The sequence below is a fragment of the Haliotis asinina genome, chromosome 1, assembly GCF_037392515.1.
Source record: "Haliotis asinina isolate JCU_RB_2024 chromosome 1, JCU_Hal_asi_v2, whole genome shotgun sequence".
Taxonomy (NCBI): Eukaryota; Metazoa; Mollusca; class Gastropoda; order Lepetellida; family Haliotidae; genus Haliotis; species Haliotis asinina.
The window spans coordinates 53,041,511-53,060,962 of NC_090280.1; the positions used below are offsets into that span (position 1 = coordinate 53,041,511).

General features: G+C 39.6%; 1 protein-coding gene across 1 annotated transcript; it reads left to right on the plus strand.

Annotated features, from left to right (window-relative positions):
• Positions 1–651: 651 nt before the first annotated feature.
• Positions 652–18,051, plus strand: LOC137293916 (pre-mRNA-processing factor 19-like). The gene is made up of 17 exons (XM_067824742.1): positions 652–718; positions 3,986–4,135; positions 4,801–4,877; positions 5,497–5,554; positions 6,649–6,732; positions 7,171–7,244; positions 8,800–8,886; positions 9,439–9,480; positions 10,298–10,372; positions 10,849–10,924; positions 11,568–11,677; positions 12,304–12,459; positions 12,572–12,641; positions 13,217–13,378; positions 14,136–14,236; positions 14,958–15,019; positions 15,670–18,051. Exons 1-17 carry the CDS (start codon positions 700–702, stop codon positions 15,812–15,814), a joined length of 1,548 nt encoding a protein of 515 aa, XP_067680843.1. The 5' UTR covers positions 652–699; the 3' UTR covers positions 15,815–18,051.
• Positions 18,052–19,452: the final 1,401 nt, after the last annotated feature.

The window sequence follows — 19,452 nt, forward strand, 5'->3', positions numbered from 1 at the left end:
GTATTCAAATGTCTGAAGGGTCTTGGAACTTTCTGATGTCTGGAAATTTAAAAATGTTTCTGTACTATACTAGCTGTTAAGGCTCATTTTTTTTCTCTTTCTCTTCTGATGTTTTAGAGAGGGTAGGGAAAGCTACGTTTTGCATTAGCTGTAGCTCAAACAGACATGCAGCCTCCTGTCTTAAAATAACACACACAGGCCTTTATGTAATGGTGAAGCCATTTCTGGTGTCATCCGCCGTGATATTTCTAATAATCTAGAGATTATAGTCTCCAGCTATAATAAATGAATTATTCATACTGCGAAATGAATTATTGATATCATTGATACTGTACCCTTTATCAATCGTATGACATTTGAAATTGATATAATTATAGCAACTTATAACACTAGCAAAGTCATTATATATCTGCATTTAAGATACCATTCGTTAATATAGACATCAAAATTCATAATGTTTAATTTCGGCACCTACGTAACTGATCCAGTGTAACATGAGACCAGGAGACCAGGAGACCAGGGTCACGAACGTGATATCAGAGAAACTGGGTAGGCGGATCATTCTATTGCATTTTCAAACGATTTCGATGAATGTTGTCTCCCTTTGGTAAGCCATAATACCTTCTTGGTTGTCCCCCCACAATTCCCTTTATTTCGTTTCGTTTTAGCAAAACATTATAGTCACGTGACATATCCAACATGGCGCTGTGCTGTGCAAGTGAGTGTTCACCTCTTTTCGCTTTGTATTTACGTGATCTATGGTCAAGGAATTAATGTGTGTGTTCATCAGTTTCATGTTTTTGAATAGCACACATTTTGATGTGGCTTGGTATAGGCATTTAATGTATTCCTTTGTTCTGCTCAAGACTAATCGATGTTGCTGTGCCGGTTAGCCATGCTGCATGAGTTTGATTTTCAAACAAAACATGGGAAATCTCCATTCATTTGATCCAGTCAGCAACGTTCTGCAACTGTATTATTCGTATAACGCAATACAGAATGTAAATGAAATTATTTGTTAATAATATCACTTTCTATGAGCTGACTAATTAGTCTTTCGCAAATGATCTGAATATATCACATATTTTCGTTAGTGTTCAGTTTTCGGTCGCTTGGCTTTTGCGTATTAACATACACCATCATGTGTACGCGAAGTAAACTGTCAAGATTATCGTGCAAGTGTGCAGCTTACGGTGAATATCAGGCCCCCCTAAGTAATTGAAGGAATTACAGCAAATTTGAAGGAATTGCATCTCAAATGTAAACAAACGAAGCCCACTCGCGAAACAATTGCAGCGATATCGGTAGTTTAGCGGTAATAACAGAAACACATCGGCAATATCGGAAGCAATGTCGGTAATACTGGAAACACGCTCGGCCATCTTCGGAGATTTTTCGGTCGCGAGCGGAAACTCACGCAGCAAAACATGGCGTCGTTGGAAGAAACACCCGTCTCGGTGAGTTGTGTTTTTAGTTCCTACTATTACATTTTTATACTTATCCATCTTTGACCACCCGTGTTGAATGCGTTTAGGTATGAGGTGTTGTCGGGACAATAGCTTATGTTTTTAGGAAAAGATAGTCACTCTAGAAGAGTGTCACAAGTCATGCCCCTGGAGGTTGTTTACATCTGAACATCCAAGTCGTGCCGATGATTACGAACGTGCGCTAGATATAACATCATTTGTTTTGGAAAATATGTTTAAGTTTGTCAATTGCACTTCATAGAAAGAAAAAATATGGCTCATATACTTCTTCATGGCGCATGTTCATGATTTTCGTAATCATCGGCACGACTTCGATGTTCAGGTGTAAACAATCTCCAGGGGCATGACTTGTGACACTGTTCTGCAGTGACAATCTTTTCCTAAAAACATAAGCTATTGTCCCGACAACACCTCATACCTAAACGCATTCAACACGGGTGGTCAAAGATGGATAAGTATAAAAATGTAATAGTAGGAACTAAAAACACAACTCACCGAGACGGGTGTTTCTTCCAACGACGCCATGTTTTGCTGCGTGAGTTTCCGCTCGCGATCGAAAAATCTCCGAAGATGGCCGAGCGTGTTTCCAGTATTACCGACATTGCTTCCGATAGGGCCGATGTGTTTCTGTTATTACCGCTGAACTACCGATATCGCTGCAATTGTTTCGCGAGTGGGCTTCGTTTGTTTACATTTGAGATGCAATTCCTTCAAATTTGCTGTAATTCCTTCAATTACTTAGGGGGGCCTGAATATATAACCACAGGTTTAATTGCTTATGACCGCCGACACTGGCTCACACTTCACAGATTTTGACTGGTTTACAGCATTTTGTCAGTTGTGTTATCCAAATGCTACTGGCTAGCGACCAGTTATCGCCGCGTACCAGTTATCGCCAACACCTGGCTGTAGTGCTTGCACAGACACTTGACTTGTCTTTCTGTAGTAAACTACACACTGACACATCTCAAAAATGATATTTTATGAGAGTTGGAAAGACCTCTGCCCGTATCCCCCCTTCATTTTTATTCTTGTCAAATATCACCTGAATACATGTTCCTCACCTGATAACAATGAGTTTTAACATGTTTCTCTAATTGAATTTCAATATACATAAAGACATATCCAGCTTATGAAAATGTCACTCAAAGACATTTTTCCTCATTGATAAAATTGGAAATTATACCTGAGAGTTAAAATCACTGTAAGTATTTCACATTGTAGACATTACAAATGTGAATCCCCTCGGAAAACAAAACCCAAACATGTCGAGGGGATGTCACGTGACCATTAGTGTGTTGGCATGAAATTTCATAAATGATGAGAATTTAATGAAATTTAACCGGGCTATGTCGTTGACATTACAGTTCAATGTCTGAACATACCCATAATGCCAACATTTGATCACGAAACTTTGAATTCACCTACATTTCAATCTCCCTTTGATGGACTCGACTGATACCATGCAGGCGATGATGACAAAATATGACTGTCAGTTAAACCTTTACCTTTACATTTTTCTCTGAAGTTCATTATCCCAGCTAGCACAAAAACTGCAATGAAACATTGTTTTAATTTTAAATGAGGCGATAGACCTGAACAGTTACATGCACTAACACCTATGTGAGCGAATCGCAGCATTAGGGCTGAGATCATTCCATGTACATATGGTGAGCTAAACTGTATTTGTATTGTCTAACAAGTCAAGAGTTCATTTATTTTTTGCATGTTATGTAACACACTGTCACTCAGCCAGTAAGATGAACTTTGTGTTCAGCAACAAGAGAAAACTTTTTAAAAATTTACATATTGCAGAAAGTTTGCTGAACTAATGAAATTTGCCTGTTGTTACGTAATCACTACAGTGATTTCATAATTTCTATGTCTTCAAGTTTATCTATCATATTTTTCATTTAAATTATGTCTATAGATGCATTTAACATTTGATTCAAACATGCTAATTGTGATCATGATCATGAAGAATGATGAATGTTACTTTAGAGTGTTAAACGTGGTATTATGACTACATCATGTACATAAACTATTCACATCTAAAACATAGATATACTTGACATATTTATATGCTTAGTTTGCATATAAGGATAACTCATTTTGACAACAGTTCCTGAAATAGCAGGGAAGTGGTAATTTGATCTACATGTTTAATGTGTAAACAGTACACCATTTTTTAAATTCTGTTTATTTGTTATTTGTTTGTTTGGCATGTGTATGGAGGATACAATAAAAACAAACTACACCTACCTGTCTTTTGACTAAGTGAGTTGTTTGTGCTCAGACTCAAAAACTGTACCAATAGCTTTGCCACCAAATAAATCAGGATATAGTGCTAACAGCATGTACATGGTGAAGAATGATTTGTCTCTGAGATGAATTATCTGGACACCGAGTTGGATGATGATCTTCAGTTGTATCATTAACATTATGCTGGCAGACAGTTCAGTCATTGTCGTCTGATTGTCCGCGACTTCTTGTTGCAGTTAGTAACGAGGTACCCGAACATCCAGTGCTCTCGCCAGTTTCTGGCCATGTGTTTGAGCGTCGTCTGGTGGAGAAATACATTCTAGATCATGGCACAGATCCCATGAATGGCGAACAGTTGGCGGTGGATCTGCTGGTTGATATCAAAAGTGAGTTCACATTGAAAGCTGTGATGTTCAGACACCACAATTCATAACAACTGAAATAAAAATGACTGTCACTCATAAAGTCATCTCCCAAATAGCAAAAGTCAGGGGGCATTGTATCTTCTTGATGGAAAAAATAAAATATCTGGTACCTATGAGATTGGCTTAATAATCTATTGTACCTTGTATGAATATGTTTACTTCCAACCTTCCTTTGTGTGGCAGATTGGCCCCAAGCTTACACATGGGTGTTATACTCTATACTGAATTTATTAATGTATGTCCTCTGATTTTGTTAGTGTAACATTTTGGTTGTTTCATAAAATATGACAAGACATTACATATGTGGCATTCATCTAGCATGTGGGGTGTGGGGAAGCCTAGTGGTTAAAATGTTCACTCATCAAGCCTAAGACGTGTGTTCAATTCTCCTCATGAGTAGAGTGTGTAAATTCCATTTCTCATCTGCCATTTTTTTATCGCCATCATGATTGAACAGTATTTTACAATATGTGTGAGTGAATGTCCTAGAAAACAAACCAATCTGAAACACTCTAACATTAGTTATAGTGTATATGGGATAAATGTTCCTGGCACCATGTGAAAAGTAGTGTTTGTAATTAGCAGAAAGGAACTTAAATGATGTGCATCTTACTGACCAATTTCAGCATCTCCACTTGTGAAGCCAAGGCCCCCATCGGCAACAAGTATCCCAGCCATTCTGAAAGCTCTTCAAGATGAATGGGTAATAATCTTTAAAGTGTCTATCTCTGCATTTGTTCACCCCATGGACATGACCATATTTTGCATGTGATTGTTAAAATAAATATACCAACAGCAGTGTGTTTGCTGTTGTTTACTATATGTTGCCAAAAGTGTAACTGAGCATGATGTTGATGTATTGGGCAAATAGGATTCTTCCAGAAATTCAACAGTACACGTGACATGGTGGGATATAGTGACAATGTTTGAGTTGCTTCCCTTACATACCAGAACTTGCTGTTTTATTGGTGTAAGTGGAATGTTAGTCCTGACTATGGCTCGCTCGCTCACTTACTCAAGCACTCATTAGCTCACTAATTCAAACTTGAAACACAAAGTGCCTTTTATGTGACCATTATTCGTGAAAGATTGATTTAACATGTTGACTGCCCAACGCCAGTATTCTTGTCTATATCAGTGGTATTTTAAGACACGTTTCACATGCTGGCAAAACAGGCATAAGAAGCTGTAGTCTCCTGGCAGTAACAAAGACCACCAGGAGACGTCTTGGGTTGGATTAAATTGGTCTTACTCATCACTCTTGCAGCTGTAACAGTTCTGCAAGGTTATTCTGTTTGACTACATGTGTGTCCTTGTTTCAGGATGCAGTCATGTTACACAGCTTCACACTGAGGCAACAGCTACAGACAGCCAGACAAGGTGAGCTATTTGTATGTTGAGTTTATGCAGCTGAACAGTCAGACAAGGTGAGCTAAGCATATAAAGTTGTTGTCAGACAAATGAAGTATGTCTATATACAGATACAGAGAGCCAAACAAGGTGAGCTAACATACAACCAGACAAGGTGAAAATACTGAAATGTATGTATATAGAACTGGACACAGATAAGGTTAGTCATGCATTATATACTGCTGCAGACAGATTAGATGAGCTATATGTCTTGATGTTGGGCATAGTCAGACGTGGTCTGCATGTATACAGAGGGATGAACAAGTCATGTGATGTCAGTTTTAATAAAGCTCTTGGGATTTCTTAAGTCACATCAAATACTGAAATGTACCATTAACTCTAAGTTAATGACAAACTTGCAGACAGTCCTGCAGACAATTCTGTACTGTGTTTTGTCAAAGAAGGCTCGTAGCTGCAAGGCTTCATCTGTAGCAGTGAGTTACTTCCCTTGAAGGCATCCCCCACCAATAACCTTTGGTCATGAAGGTAGCGCTCAGATTTTGTATGAAGTTTTGTTATGGCCATCAACTGGCAGTGTAAATTGAAAAGTATTAGCCAAATTACAGATGTTAGTATATACGTTTCACAGATATATATGTTAAGGGTGTTAATGATCATTGGCTTGTGATTGGTGGATTTTGACAGCACTATATGCCTGTGAATTTCACTGAACTGACAGGAGACCTGCATCGTTTCAGGATTTCCCTCCATCATAAGCTGACACATTCTGAGAAGTGGAATATTTTTCAAAGCAGTGTCAACCAAACTGTTTGTCCCACTCATCATCAATACTGTATGATGAGTCTGTAATTAGTTCTGTGTATGAAATAAGCCCCCAACCCAGCCGGACATCAGGGTTGGTAACATCAGAATATTACCAGCCCAAAATGGATTTAAACAGACCTAGAAATATTACTCGGATGTATGAAACATGTTATCCAATGTTTTTACGAAAGCATCCAACTGGGTAGCCGTACAATTAGACCATCCTCCAGAAATCTAGCGCATCTCTGGCAGACAGACAGGCTTTATTTTATACACTAATCAGTGTTGTATGCTTTCAGAGTTGTCCCACGCCCTGTACCAGCATGACGCTGCCTGTCGTGTGATCGCACGTCTCACAAAGGAAGTCACAGCTGCCAGAGAAGGTATGTCACATTTTCACTCAAGCTGCATGCTTATATGAAATGCATGAGTTGAATTACCATAATCCAAATAGTTTTCATTCCTTGCGTAAAATTATTAAGAAGTGATTCGATCATGCAGTTGCACTCACTTAGTGCTTACCATGTTCATGTAATGGTGTCGATGGGGTAGCCTTGTGGTGAAAGTGTTTGCTTGTCACTCCGAACACCTGGGTTTGTTTTTCCACACAGGTACAATGCGTGCAGACCATTTCTGGTATTCCGCTCTGTGATGTTGCTGGCATATTGCTAAAAGTGGCATAAACCGAAACTCACCCACTGTTCATGTAAAGCAAACACAGTAATGGGAGTAGGTCACACTCAGTTGGACTGTTGTTTTTGTCACTGTGTTTTGTCATACTGAAGGATGTACATGTTTGATGGTTCAGTGTTGTACTTCAGCCTTGGCCACACTAAAACCCCAGGCTGGTTTGACAGCAGGGCCTGGAGGCTACCCACAACCAGCACAAGCCCCGGTGAGTGGAAACTTCTAATAACATACAGGCTTTCCCTGGGGCTGGTCATTACTAAAAGCGGTTCAAAAATATGTTGAAAAGCCTCTTGGCACAGGGCAAGTGACTTCAAGAAAGTAACTTGTCCTGACTAATTTTCCACTTGCCCTGATTTTATGACACAGTGCATGATGCTAATGTTTACTGGACTACTTATCGAAAATTGATAATTTCACTGTCTATTATTTCCACTTTATAAATATTAGGAACTTTGATAGCTTCACTATGAGCCAATATGAAATTATGTGCAAGATTATTTGCAGTTTCAAACGATAAGTGGAAATTTTCTAATAGTCCACTCACAAGTAAGCTTACATTATTTAATTGGCCGAAATGAAATCTGACTTGTCCTCGGTGTCAGGCGATGGGATTTTTTAACCCCTGACTAAGAGTTGTATTGTTAATGGGATGATATTACCCTGATATGTGAGGAACAACTCTAAATAAAAGGAAAGTGATATATAGTGGCTGGGTGATCGTAAGGGATCACTTGGATACATTGTGATGATGATTTTGACCTAAGGGAAAATTTGTTTGTTAGCTGGTCACTTGGTGACCATGGACAGTAAATATGTGTCTATATATGGCTCACAGAGTTATGCCACAAAGATTAATTAATCCTGAAACTTGTTTATCTTTGAAGGAAAATGGTATGATACTGACAAGCTTTGCTGTGTTGTGGATGTGGTAGATGACATGGACTACCTTGTTCGATTAACCGTTGTTTTTTATCAACAGTTGCAGCCATGATTAGACCAGAATTATAGCTAAAAATGGATAGAATTTTTTATCAAATAAAAACAAACAACAGTATCGGTTTTGAAGCATTTATTGCTAACACTAGGTGACAGAGATCACTGACAGTGACACACTGTGCTCAAATATGGAAAAGTCATAGAACAAAACAGATGATGTCATTATTCAGAGGAATGACAATCGACCTTGACCTTTACTACCAGCTGCAATTTGTTTAGTGCTTAACCATGTTACAGTTCCAGTCAATGTTGTCATTGCTGTCTGTTGTAATCTATGGCACATTTGTTCAGCCGGTGCCAGCAAGAAATTGCATAATGGTACATCTGACAAATGTGAATCAGACATATCATCAGTTTTGATACCAAGTTCAATGAGCTGCAGGTGATTGAACATCAAGTGCTGAGCTCACCTAACAACAGGCATTGAGGGGCATTATCAGGTTACATGGCCTACTCATTTCTGATAATATGTGGTCCTTTTAATGGTAATTCTATTAATTTTATCTACAACTTCAAATTGGATTGGTTAGTCATGTTTAATGACATAGCTGATACTACATTGCTGGACCCGGATTGCTTTGTTTATTGGTCATAGTATTAGTCACCAATGCTGTGTGGTCCAGACTGCTGTGTTTTGTCTAATATTGCTGAGAGTTGCACTGCACTCATACTCTCATCTATTGTTGCTGAAAGCTTATAAAAGTGTGCACAGTGACTACTTGGTGTTCGTGTGTCGGTCTTATTTTGGTTGTTGATATCTTCAGGCATACGCTGCAGAAGTTGGTCCAGAGGGGATCCAGCCCGACAGTCAGATGGAGGAGGTTGGGATGTCAGAGGAGGTCATTCAGAAGGTTAGTTGTGAAGATCTCATGAACTGTTGTACCCAGTGTCTTCAAATTTGGTGACAGCCTATATTGTGGGATTATGAAGACACTAGCTGATTTGGGTGACCTTGACCTATCTTCATGGTTTCCGCAACACTTTGGCACTTTTTCAAACATATTTTAATTCGATATCGCATGAAACTTTTGCACCCAGTGTCTTCGGTTATGTTGACAGCCAACATTGAGGGATTATGCAGTCCCCAGTCATTTCAGGAACCTCATATGTGACCAACAAAAATAAAAACTAGGATATATGTCACAAGTATTTCTTACTTCTTTAGTGGTGGGAGACATGGCCATATTACTTTTATTAGTGGCAGACACTTATTGAATCTATCAGTCCACATAAATCAGTGGCTGCAGCTGTATAATGGATCTGATCCAGTACAGTATTCCTGTACTTTGTGTAACAATGATTGTTTTTGTCATTTGAGAAGCTAAATTTCTGTGGAACAACATCATGTTTCTTGTTAGTTCATGGTACGGGAGTTATACTGACATGTTATCATTTCTTCCCAGCTGTCCGACCGAGCCACACTGCTTACAGCGGAGCGTAAGAAGGTACGTTTGTCCTTGGCGTAGTTCACAGAATTAGTATCTTGTGTTGGACAATATTTTTATTGTGTATTATTTGAAAGTAGGAAACATATAGTATATATGTATATGGTTAATGGCAGATATTCCAGCAGGAAAACTTAATTGTCTCTCAGTTTCGTTAATGGTAAGAAGTTTACTTGAGACCTAATGAACTAACTCTTTGATCCTTTCATCATGTTACTGGGCAAATGAGCCGTGAAGGTCTGGGAAAATAGGCCTTCAGCAACCCATGCTTGCCATAAAAGGTGACTATGCTTGTCGTAAGAGGCGACTAACGGCTTTGGGTGGTCAGACTCGCTCACTTTATTGACACATCATCAGTTCCCAGTTGCATAGATCGATGCTCATGCTGTTGATGACTGGATTGTCTGGTGCAGACTCAATTATTTACATACCACCACCATTTGGCTGGAATATTGCTGAGTGTGGCGTAAAACAAAACTAACTCACTGACTCACTCACTGGGCAAATATTGGAGCATACTGGTGATATGTAGGAACTCTGTAATTTTGTAATCCAATATTTAGCATAAATGTGTTCTCAAATTCTTGCATGGCATGGTAGAACATTGACCTGACATGCTTTAAACTAGGGTTCAATTTGTCACCAGGGTACTCTAGACAAAGCCTTTTGGTGATGAATATTGCTAAAAGTAGAAGAAAACCTTACTTACTCATACAGGATTGAAAGACGTTAAAATTTATAACTTAATTTTTGTTAAGAACTCGCTTAAGCCCATTACCGCCTTTCATAAGTCAGCTTTACTGTGTTTTGTTTTCAGAGGGGCAAGACAGTTCCTGAGGGTTTGGCCACAACAGAGGACATCCGTCAATACAGACAGCTGGCTTCACACACTGTAAGGAGATATGTTGTCAGAACAAAGTAGCCTGCACTTATATTGCTTAAAGTGTGTTCTTTTTGAGCTTTTAGATTATCAGTATGATTGGCTGAAGATTTGAAAAGTGCTTATAGTACTGCAATGATATAACTACATTGATACGACAGAATCCTTGTCCTTTCTTTTGAGCAGTGTAGTCTATTTACAACTATACTGAACAGTAAAAAAAACACAATTTCCAAGAAAATGAAATCTCATAAAAGTAAGCGTACATGTTTATGTCTTCTATTCAAACACTTGATAAAAAGCCAGATTTGCGTTTCTTTTGCTATTCAGTAAATATAAATATGTCAGATCTTTCCCGTTCTTAAAACTGTATGAAAGAATAGAGTGAATTAGGAAAGACTGATTAAATGTGTTGAAAATGCCTTTAGACGGTTGTGTTTGTCCGATTGATTGCTGCCATCTCTACAACACTGTCTCTGGTACTGCAGGGTCTCCACAGCGCCAGCGTTCCTGGTATTCTCTCCATGGACCTGTGTCTCCGGGATACATCCAGGATTGTTACAGGTGAGACAGACTAGTGTTTCATTGTGTCTGTAATAATCATCTGAATCACTCAGTAGCTTCTATCAATAAATTCTTTCCACAAGTCAGTCTGCAAAATATTTCAAGGGAATGGGATTTGTAATTGAACATTTTTTCCTTTACCTCATGATATACGATGGTGCAGTTTTCAGGATATGACACAGTATGTCATGTTTCATGCGCTAAATGTTCCAGATGTCCGTCTTGCTCAAATGTTCATGAGAAATTCTAAACCAGATCTTTCTTGGAAGTAGAAGCAAGTCATGTAGTTACAATAGAGATAAACCTGTGTATTGAAGTAGTGCAAATTTACAACTGGTATATCAGATATTTATTTGCATTAATCAATTCAGGCTGATGATTATGTCAATTTTCTAAAGTTATTATATGATTTTGCCATGTAATTACTGGGGATAACATTACATTATTGTGTCTCTTGAAACAGTGTTGTTTATCGGGTTGCATGATGACATCAGCCTGATTAGAACCATCCAACGTTAAGTACCAAGTGGTGGTTAACCATGGCACATCAAGCTTCACAACAGTTCCCCGTATCTGAGCTTGTTAAGTCGACATGACACGACATCCTTTGTGATGTCTGACACATAGGTGCTTTGTGTTCCAGGGGGCAATGACAAGAACGCTGTAGTGTTCAACAAGGATACAGAACAGGTCATGGCCATCCTCAAAGGTCACACCAAGAAGGTCACCAGCGTTATCTACCACCCAGAAGAGGTAAGTCACCATCCTTTTGGTGTAGACTAGTACCATCAGTGTCCTTCAGTTGTGAACAGCTCATCACAGTTCACATCCTGCAACAGTTATTCATCGTCCGGCAGCTCCATTGTCAGTTTAGAAAAGCTTAGCTCTATGATTGAATTTTATTTGGGTTTAAACTTAAACTCACATGCCTCACGTTAAAGCATTTAACGGGATCAGGTTGTCAGGCTTGCTGACTTCACATGTTCACATGTTATTGTAATCTAGTTGTATAGGTTGATGCCCATGCTGTTGATCACTGGATTGTCTGGTCCAGAGTCAATTATTTACAGATCCCCACCCTACAGCTGGAATATTGCTAAGTATGGTGTAAAACAACCCAAACCAACCTATCCTTTATCCATGATCTGTGTGATAAGTTGGATAATGGAGCTAATTTAGCTTGATTGTATCACAATCACATCCTGTAGAAGTTTATATCATTAAGATGTACCCAGATCAACTCCAGTTACCAGAGAAGTTTTACATCAACCCTTGCTATGAATAAATGCCGTCCAATAAATATGATGATCAGTTGCAGGGAAATTATCAGTATCATTATTATGTAATCAAGTTGTACCCATATCTACCGTGTTTTCCAGGAGCTTGTGTTCTCGGCATCACCCGACTGTACAATCCGAGTGTGGGGCATCACCACCGCTCAATGTGCCCAGATCATCCGTGCCCACGACTCTCCTGTCACTGGCATCAGTCTACACGCGACAGGAGACTTCCTACTCAGCTGCTCACAGGATATGGTATGCTGATACAGTAACTGCACTGTGTATTTGCTATTCATCTAACAAGTTGTTTCTCTGAAACTGTCAGCTGAAACAGAGTAAATGTAATTGAATTGTTATTGTTTTCCAGCATTGGGCTTTCTCCGACATCCGCACTGGCCGTGTTCTCACCAAAGTCTGTGACACATCATCAGGATCTGGTCAGTTCTCATGTTACCATTACAGTGGAATCTGTCAATTCGGACTCTGTGTAAACCAGTTTTCTCCACGACATGGACTACTCTCTGAGTCTTGACAAAATTGTTTTTATTTCTTCATTACAGCCTGCTTTATTATTTGGAATCTCTCAGTTACGGACTACAAACAAATAAAAGTCCTATAAATGAACTTGCTATGAGAAAAATGCTTTGTAATCCAGACATAGCTGACTAAAATAACAGTCTGTTGAATAAACATCTCCGTTACTTCTGTTGGGGTCCTAATATCAGCCAACTTGGTCCAACTACAACTCAAGTAGGTTGTGGGGGAATGTGTGCAAAGCTATTTCCGGCTTTGTTGGTGATATTCTTATGTGACAGTGAAGCAGCGTTTTCTTAGATAAGCTCATGTAGATTTCATGAAAGGTTTGGAAGGTTTTAATCAGGTTCCACAGCTTCCAAGGTCTAAGGGTGCTAATGTCACTCTGGAATTTATGAAACCATGTCCACTAATGTACATACGGCATCTCAATCTCTCCCTTTCCCCCTGACATGAGTTCTGTGCTGTATTTTGGCAGCGCCAGCACTGACCTGCGCCCAGTTCCATCCCGATGGTCTCATTTTCGGCACAGGCACGGAGGACTCTGTCATCAAGATTTGGGATCTGAAGGAGAGGACCAATGTGGCCAACTTCCCTGGACATCAAGGACCCATCACCAGCATCGCATTCTCTGAAAACGGTAAACAGGAATATTTCAGTTGTACTATTCAACATGACAGAAGCAGGAAGCAATTACTTTTTACTGTTTTGTATTCACAGGTGCTACGTATATAGAAATGTGGATCAGCTGGTCGCAATGTCTCATATGTCAACAGCTAACACATTTGAGAAATAACCATACTGTGTTTTCAATGTACCAGTTACTTGTAGTTTTACCAATGAAGGAAAATTGGAATAAAACATGCTATGTGGATGTCAAATGTTACATATTTACTTCACAAAAGTTCAGCAAGCCTTTCAAGATGTGCTCCTATATAGCACACTTTTGAGGTCTTATTGCTTGACATCAAAGATGTCTACAACTTCACCAAATCTCATTCTTTGCTGTCACTGAAACACGAGTTGATTTCTGTCATGTCCGGTTATGGCAAAAAAATGTATAGCAACGCATATGTGTGTGCTTAGGATTTGGTAACCATGGCGACTGCTGTTCTTTTATGTTTATTTAATGATAATTGCTGGGTTTCCCAGTTGACGTCGGTTCAGTGCTGAAAACCAGAGTGACGTCTGGTTATACATCTTCCAAGAGACTGAAGGGATCACACTGCCATTTGATTCAGTGGTGACATCATGTTGGACTTCAGGGCCTAGCTGAAAGCTCAGATCTTGTGTGTTTGGTTTTGCATGCTGACTGATATTGATTAGCTGACTACTTACTGATTGTGACGACCAAAAGTGGAATTTGTATCAGTGAGTTCCAACTTCCTGTTCCCCAGGTTACTATCTGGCCACATCAGCTGAAGACTCAGTCGTCAAACTCTGGGATTTGAGGAAGCTGAAGAACTTCAAGACAATCCAGCTTGATGACAGTTATGAGGTAAGTGTGAGCTGCCTTGGTGGTTTGCAAACATTTCCTGGCATATGCTATGTATTGTGTGATATTTATTCATATGGAAGCTGCCTAATATCTGCCAAGGGCTCATTTTGCTTAGGTAAGATGTGTTTTTAGCTAAGAAAGAAAGAGTAATAATTCACCTTGTGGTAGATTTAGAGGGATGTTGACATGGTAGATATAGATGATGGTAGGCATGGTAGATATACAAGATGGTAGATATGGAAGACATAGAAGATGGTAGGCATGGTAGATATAGAAGGAGGTAGGCATAGTAGATACAGAAGATGGAGGCGTGATAGATATACAAGATACTACATATAGAAGATATAGAAGTAGGTAGGCATGGTAGATACTGAAGATGGTAGACAGATATAGAAGATGGTAGACATGATAGATATACAAGATGCTAGATATAGAAGATATAGAAGATAGTAGGCATGGTAGATATGGAAGATGGTAGACAGTAGATATAGAAGATTGTAGACATAGATGATGGTAGACAGTAAATATAGAAGGTGGGTAGGCATAGTAGATACGGAAGATGTTAGACAGTAGATATATAAGATGGTAGGCATGGTGGATATAGAAGATGGTAGACATAGAAGATGGTATATATAGAGGATGGGAGACATGGTAAATAAAATCATGGTGGATATAGAAGCTGGCCCATTAGTTGTACTGCACCTCTCTTATCTATCTTCAGGTGAAGAGTCTGACGTTTGACCAGAGTGGTACCTACCTAGCTGTGGCCGGATCAGATGTTAGGTAAGTTACGGCATTCATCAGTGGAAGTGTCGAGTCAGGAGGAGCTTGCTAAACTTCATCATTTGACAAGGATCAAAATTCTAGAAAACCAGTTATGTATCTGTTGTCATGAGAACTGATGGGGATTCCCTTACTGAGGAGGTTACCTTGGCTTGTGATTGTGTAGGGATCTCAAGCATATTTAATGATCAGGAGCCTAGGCTTATCTCCCTGTGGGCTCCTGGGCAGATTTTATCTTTGTGCCTTAGACTTGTCTTACTGTGGGAATCCTGGGCAGACATCATTACTACCATGGTTTGTCTGCCCTTGGGCATTAGATTTAATCACTTATACCCTAGGCTTGCCCCTATTTTTGGATGGGCTGTAGGGTAGCCTGGTGAATCAAGCATTCGCTCATTACACCAAAGACCCGAGTTCGATTCCCCACATGGGTACAATATGTAAAGTGCATTTCTGGTGTCCCCTGCTGTGATTTGCTGGAATATTGCTAAAAGCAGTTTAAAACTATCCTCAGTCACTATTTTCGGATGAAGGCCATTTCTGATGTCCCTCACTGGAATATTGCTAAAAGTGGCATAAAACTGTACCCACTCATTCAAATTTTGGAGCAGATAAGGTAACCAGTAGCCGTTGTTGTTTTCTTGTTCCAGAGCATACCTTTGCAAGCAGTGGAGTGAACTGGCTGTGTTCAACGACCACACAGCAGCAGCGACCGGCATCAGATTCGGGGACAATGCAACATTCATGGCTTCCTGCAGCATGGACAGATCCCTCAAGTTCTTTGGCATGCCTTGAGTTCAGAGATCCTGGGTGTTCACTTGTACAGAACTTGAGAAAACATGTTTTTATCTGTGCTAGCAGTCTTGTGAATATTGACTATCCAGTTATCTTTTACAACCTGAATACATTTGGTGCCAACTTCTCAGTGTGACTTTGAGCTGCCCAGACCAGCGCTAAAACTATCCTTTAATACATTTTTATCAAAGTCACTTTGAAAAGTTCACATTTTGGCATAGCAACCTGTTTCATGTTTTCTAATTATGTGGTAGCATTTTAATGTAATCAGTACATCAACGCAACATTTTGAAATAGTACTTACATGTTTTAATTGCTTCATAGTGTCAGAAAATCAGGATCCTGTTCCCTTTACAGGAATTTGGATTCTTGCTCTAATTTCTTCTGGGAAGTGTTACATATTATTGACATGTTGACAAGATATGTTGGTGATCCTGTTCACAAGGCTGTCTTTGATGCAAGTGTTATAATGACTTATTGATGGTTAGGTAACCATCACTCATTGTATGTATTCATGAAGATTTGCCAGGACTTGTAAACTGGGTTAACTCAGTCCTTCAAACTCCCCGATTTAAGACCCTTGAAGTCTGACCCCAGGCCACCAAACCCTAAGTGCTCTTAGTCTTAGCGCCATCAATGCATATAGGGTTCCCTGAGAAGTTTTTTGCAAAATTGATTACCTTGACACATATTTCTATTGCCAGGTCCTATCATCACATTACTTGATCTGTACACATCATCATCAGTGCTGAGAGTGCTAGATTCTCAGCTACAGCAGCAGACTTCACGGACCTGAAAAACTCCTTAATTCTGAGCACAGTATATGAAGGTTGTATTGTTGGAAGAACATTGCTGTTAACACAAACTAATCTTAGTCCTACTAGCATGTCCAGTCTTAGCGCTAAGATTGCTTTGTGAAATGGGCACAGACTATGATGACATTTGATTCTGCTTAAATTGGATCAATGTGTTGGCCTATTTAACAGCTCCCTTGTGTTATCACGTGATGCAAGTTGAGTATTCACTTGATGTGACCATGTATTAACTTACAAGTATAGCTTGTTTTTGTGAAGATGTTCAATTTATCTTTTGGTTAAAGGCAACTTCTTGCTTACTTCTGATGACTACCATTGATACGTTATGTGTGCAACCTTACACTGTTTTATGTGTCATTTTCACAAGATGTTCACATGTGACATGCTGGTTCTCTGACACAGGAACAGGAATACTGTTCCACATGTATTGTGAATTGGATTAATCCATAGCGATTCATGACAGTTGGCATTGTAACACGCCATGCCCCTGCTGTCGGCAAGATGAGGTTTTATGGATCAATGAAAGTGAATATCATCTGTTTGTGTATTTCATTGACAATCTGTAATTCATCATGCATCTGATACAAAATACTGAAATACCCATCATTATCACCACATTTTGATGAAACTGACATCATAGGGGAAAAAGCACAGCATCGTGGCTAGAACTTCAAGAAATTAAAAGACTGTTGTGTCCAATCAGTTTCATTGTGAAACAGTGAACCCATTCTAGGTTATCCTGTGCATTACAACATATTTTACTTTTAAAAAAATACCCTTTTGCAAACTCTGCTTGAACAAAATCCTTGAGCATGAGGCAAAAATGGGAATCCAGTCAAATAAAGTGTGTGCAAATGTAGAGAACATGATAGTTCATTCTTCCCAGGGAGGTGAGAAAGAAAGTCAAATTCTCACAAGTCCACTGATTCGGCAGTCATCAGAGCTTTGGGCATATTTTGTATGTGAAACATGTGTAAATGTGGATTGTGTTTCTTCAAATGGAAGAAGTGAGCCGAGTATAATGGTATAAGAATGGAGATTTTATTCCCTGGAATATCAAAGTTGATGACTTGTATTACCTGCATCTGTATTCCATTGTTAAATTTTGCTCCCCCACTTTGCCGTTCATTTCAAAATTAATATTTTTTTATGATCGTACATAAACCAATGTTATTTGCCCAGCTAGTGGTAGCTAATTCTGCCTCGTTGTTCCATTTGCATATGTCAGGGGATTCATTCCATTGTCTTGTTTTCTCCACGTGTTCATATATTCCATCTCTAAATTGGTTCCATAATCGTGTTTAGTAGACATTTCTGCAACTTTTAGAAAGGAGAGTGGGCAAGAGAACTGGAAATGTGCCCAGAAAAACTTTTTCTGTGACAGTAATTGTCAATTTTAACAGAATAAATCATGGTATTTTCCGTTTGGATTTTTGGTGTTTTGAAAATTTTGTCCCTCTTCCAAGATCTCAAGAGGAGTTGATGGAGGTTACACATATTAAAGTCTTGCAGTCATTGAAATAAACTTTGGTCGACACCAGGATAAGCAATCTACCAAATGATGCAGCTTGTCCTGCCTGATTCACTGGATTGGGCAGGGAATCTGGAGACCGATTTAGTATCACAGCACTGGGGAAGGATGGTTAATGACTTATCTGGGACAGGTCATGCTACTAAAGAACATTGTGTGAGTCGGAGGAGCTGTGGTGCCTAGTGGTTTGAGGTCCTGGATTGAATTCTTCTCATGGGTACAATGTGCGAAGCCCATTTCTGCTGATCCCTGCCGTCATGTTGCTTGAATATTGCTAAAAGCGTCATATCACCATACTCACATTTATTTGATTCATATTGTTTGAGAATGCAGCACTGATAACACGCAGTGTAAGGATCCGACACGGTTTGCTCATGAAGAATTCAGTGTGAGACAACAAATAACGAAAACAGAGTTCTACATTTAATTTAGTAACAGCTAATGAACTAACAGCTTGTACACTGGTAGAACATTTCTGGATCCGCCTATGTTGTATTACGAAATTAAGTAGATTTACACATCAATACAAATAAATTGCTGTGGAGTAATTACACTGACAGAAGCGGATTACGGTACGAGAAGTTTAGTGGGGTTAGTGCCATTAATGTTCACATGGCAGCACCAGCGAAGCTTCCAGAAAGGCGAAATATTACAGACGAAAATATTTTCACAAAACCACTGGTTCTGATGTAGTGTGATATGAGCCTGCCTGCGCCTGCCCGCTTTTATTGTCGACAGATATTTTGTGTTTTGCTGAAGAACGAATAAGTCTGACTCTTGCCGTTGTGAAAAGCAACCTTGGCGTAATGACTACCGTATGTGTATGTGAAGGTATGGGAGTTACGATCGCCTTAGCGCTGAGACTGCCTTAGGTCTGCGTGAAGGTATGGGAGTTACGATCGCCTTAGCGCTGAGACTACCTTAGGTCTGCATGAAGGTATGGGAGTTACGATCGCCTTAGTGCTGAGACTACCTTAGGTCTGCATGAAGGTATGGGAGTTAAGATCGCCTTAGCGCTGAGACTACCTTAGGTCTGCATGAAGGTATGGGAGTTACGATAGCCTTAGCGCTGAAACTACCTTAGGTCTGCATGAAGGTATGGGAGTTACGATCGCCTTAGCGCTGAGACTACCTTAGGTCTGCATGAAGGTATGGGAGTTACGATCGCCTTAGCACTGAGACTACCTTAGGTCTGCGTGAAGGTATGGGAGTTACGATCGCCTTAGTGCTGAGACTACCTTAGGTCTGCGTGAAGGTATGGGAGTTACGATAGCCTTAGTGCTGAGACTACC

Excerpts from the sequence above, each read along its gene's own strand:
- LOC137293916 (XM_067824742.1), top strand. Across the intron at positions 10,925-11,567 it reads TACATCCAGGATTGTTACAG|GGGGCAATGACAAGAACGCT; the intron begins GTGAGACAGACT and ends TTTGTGTTCCAG. Across the intron at positions 15,020-15,669 it reads GTGGCCGGATCAGATGTTAG|AGCATACCTTTGCAAGCAGT; the intron begins GTAAGTTACGGC and ends TTCTTGTTCCAG.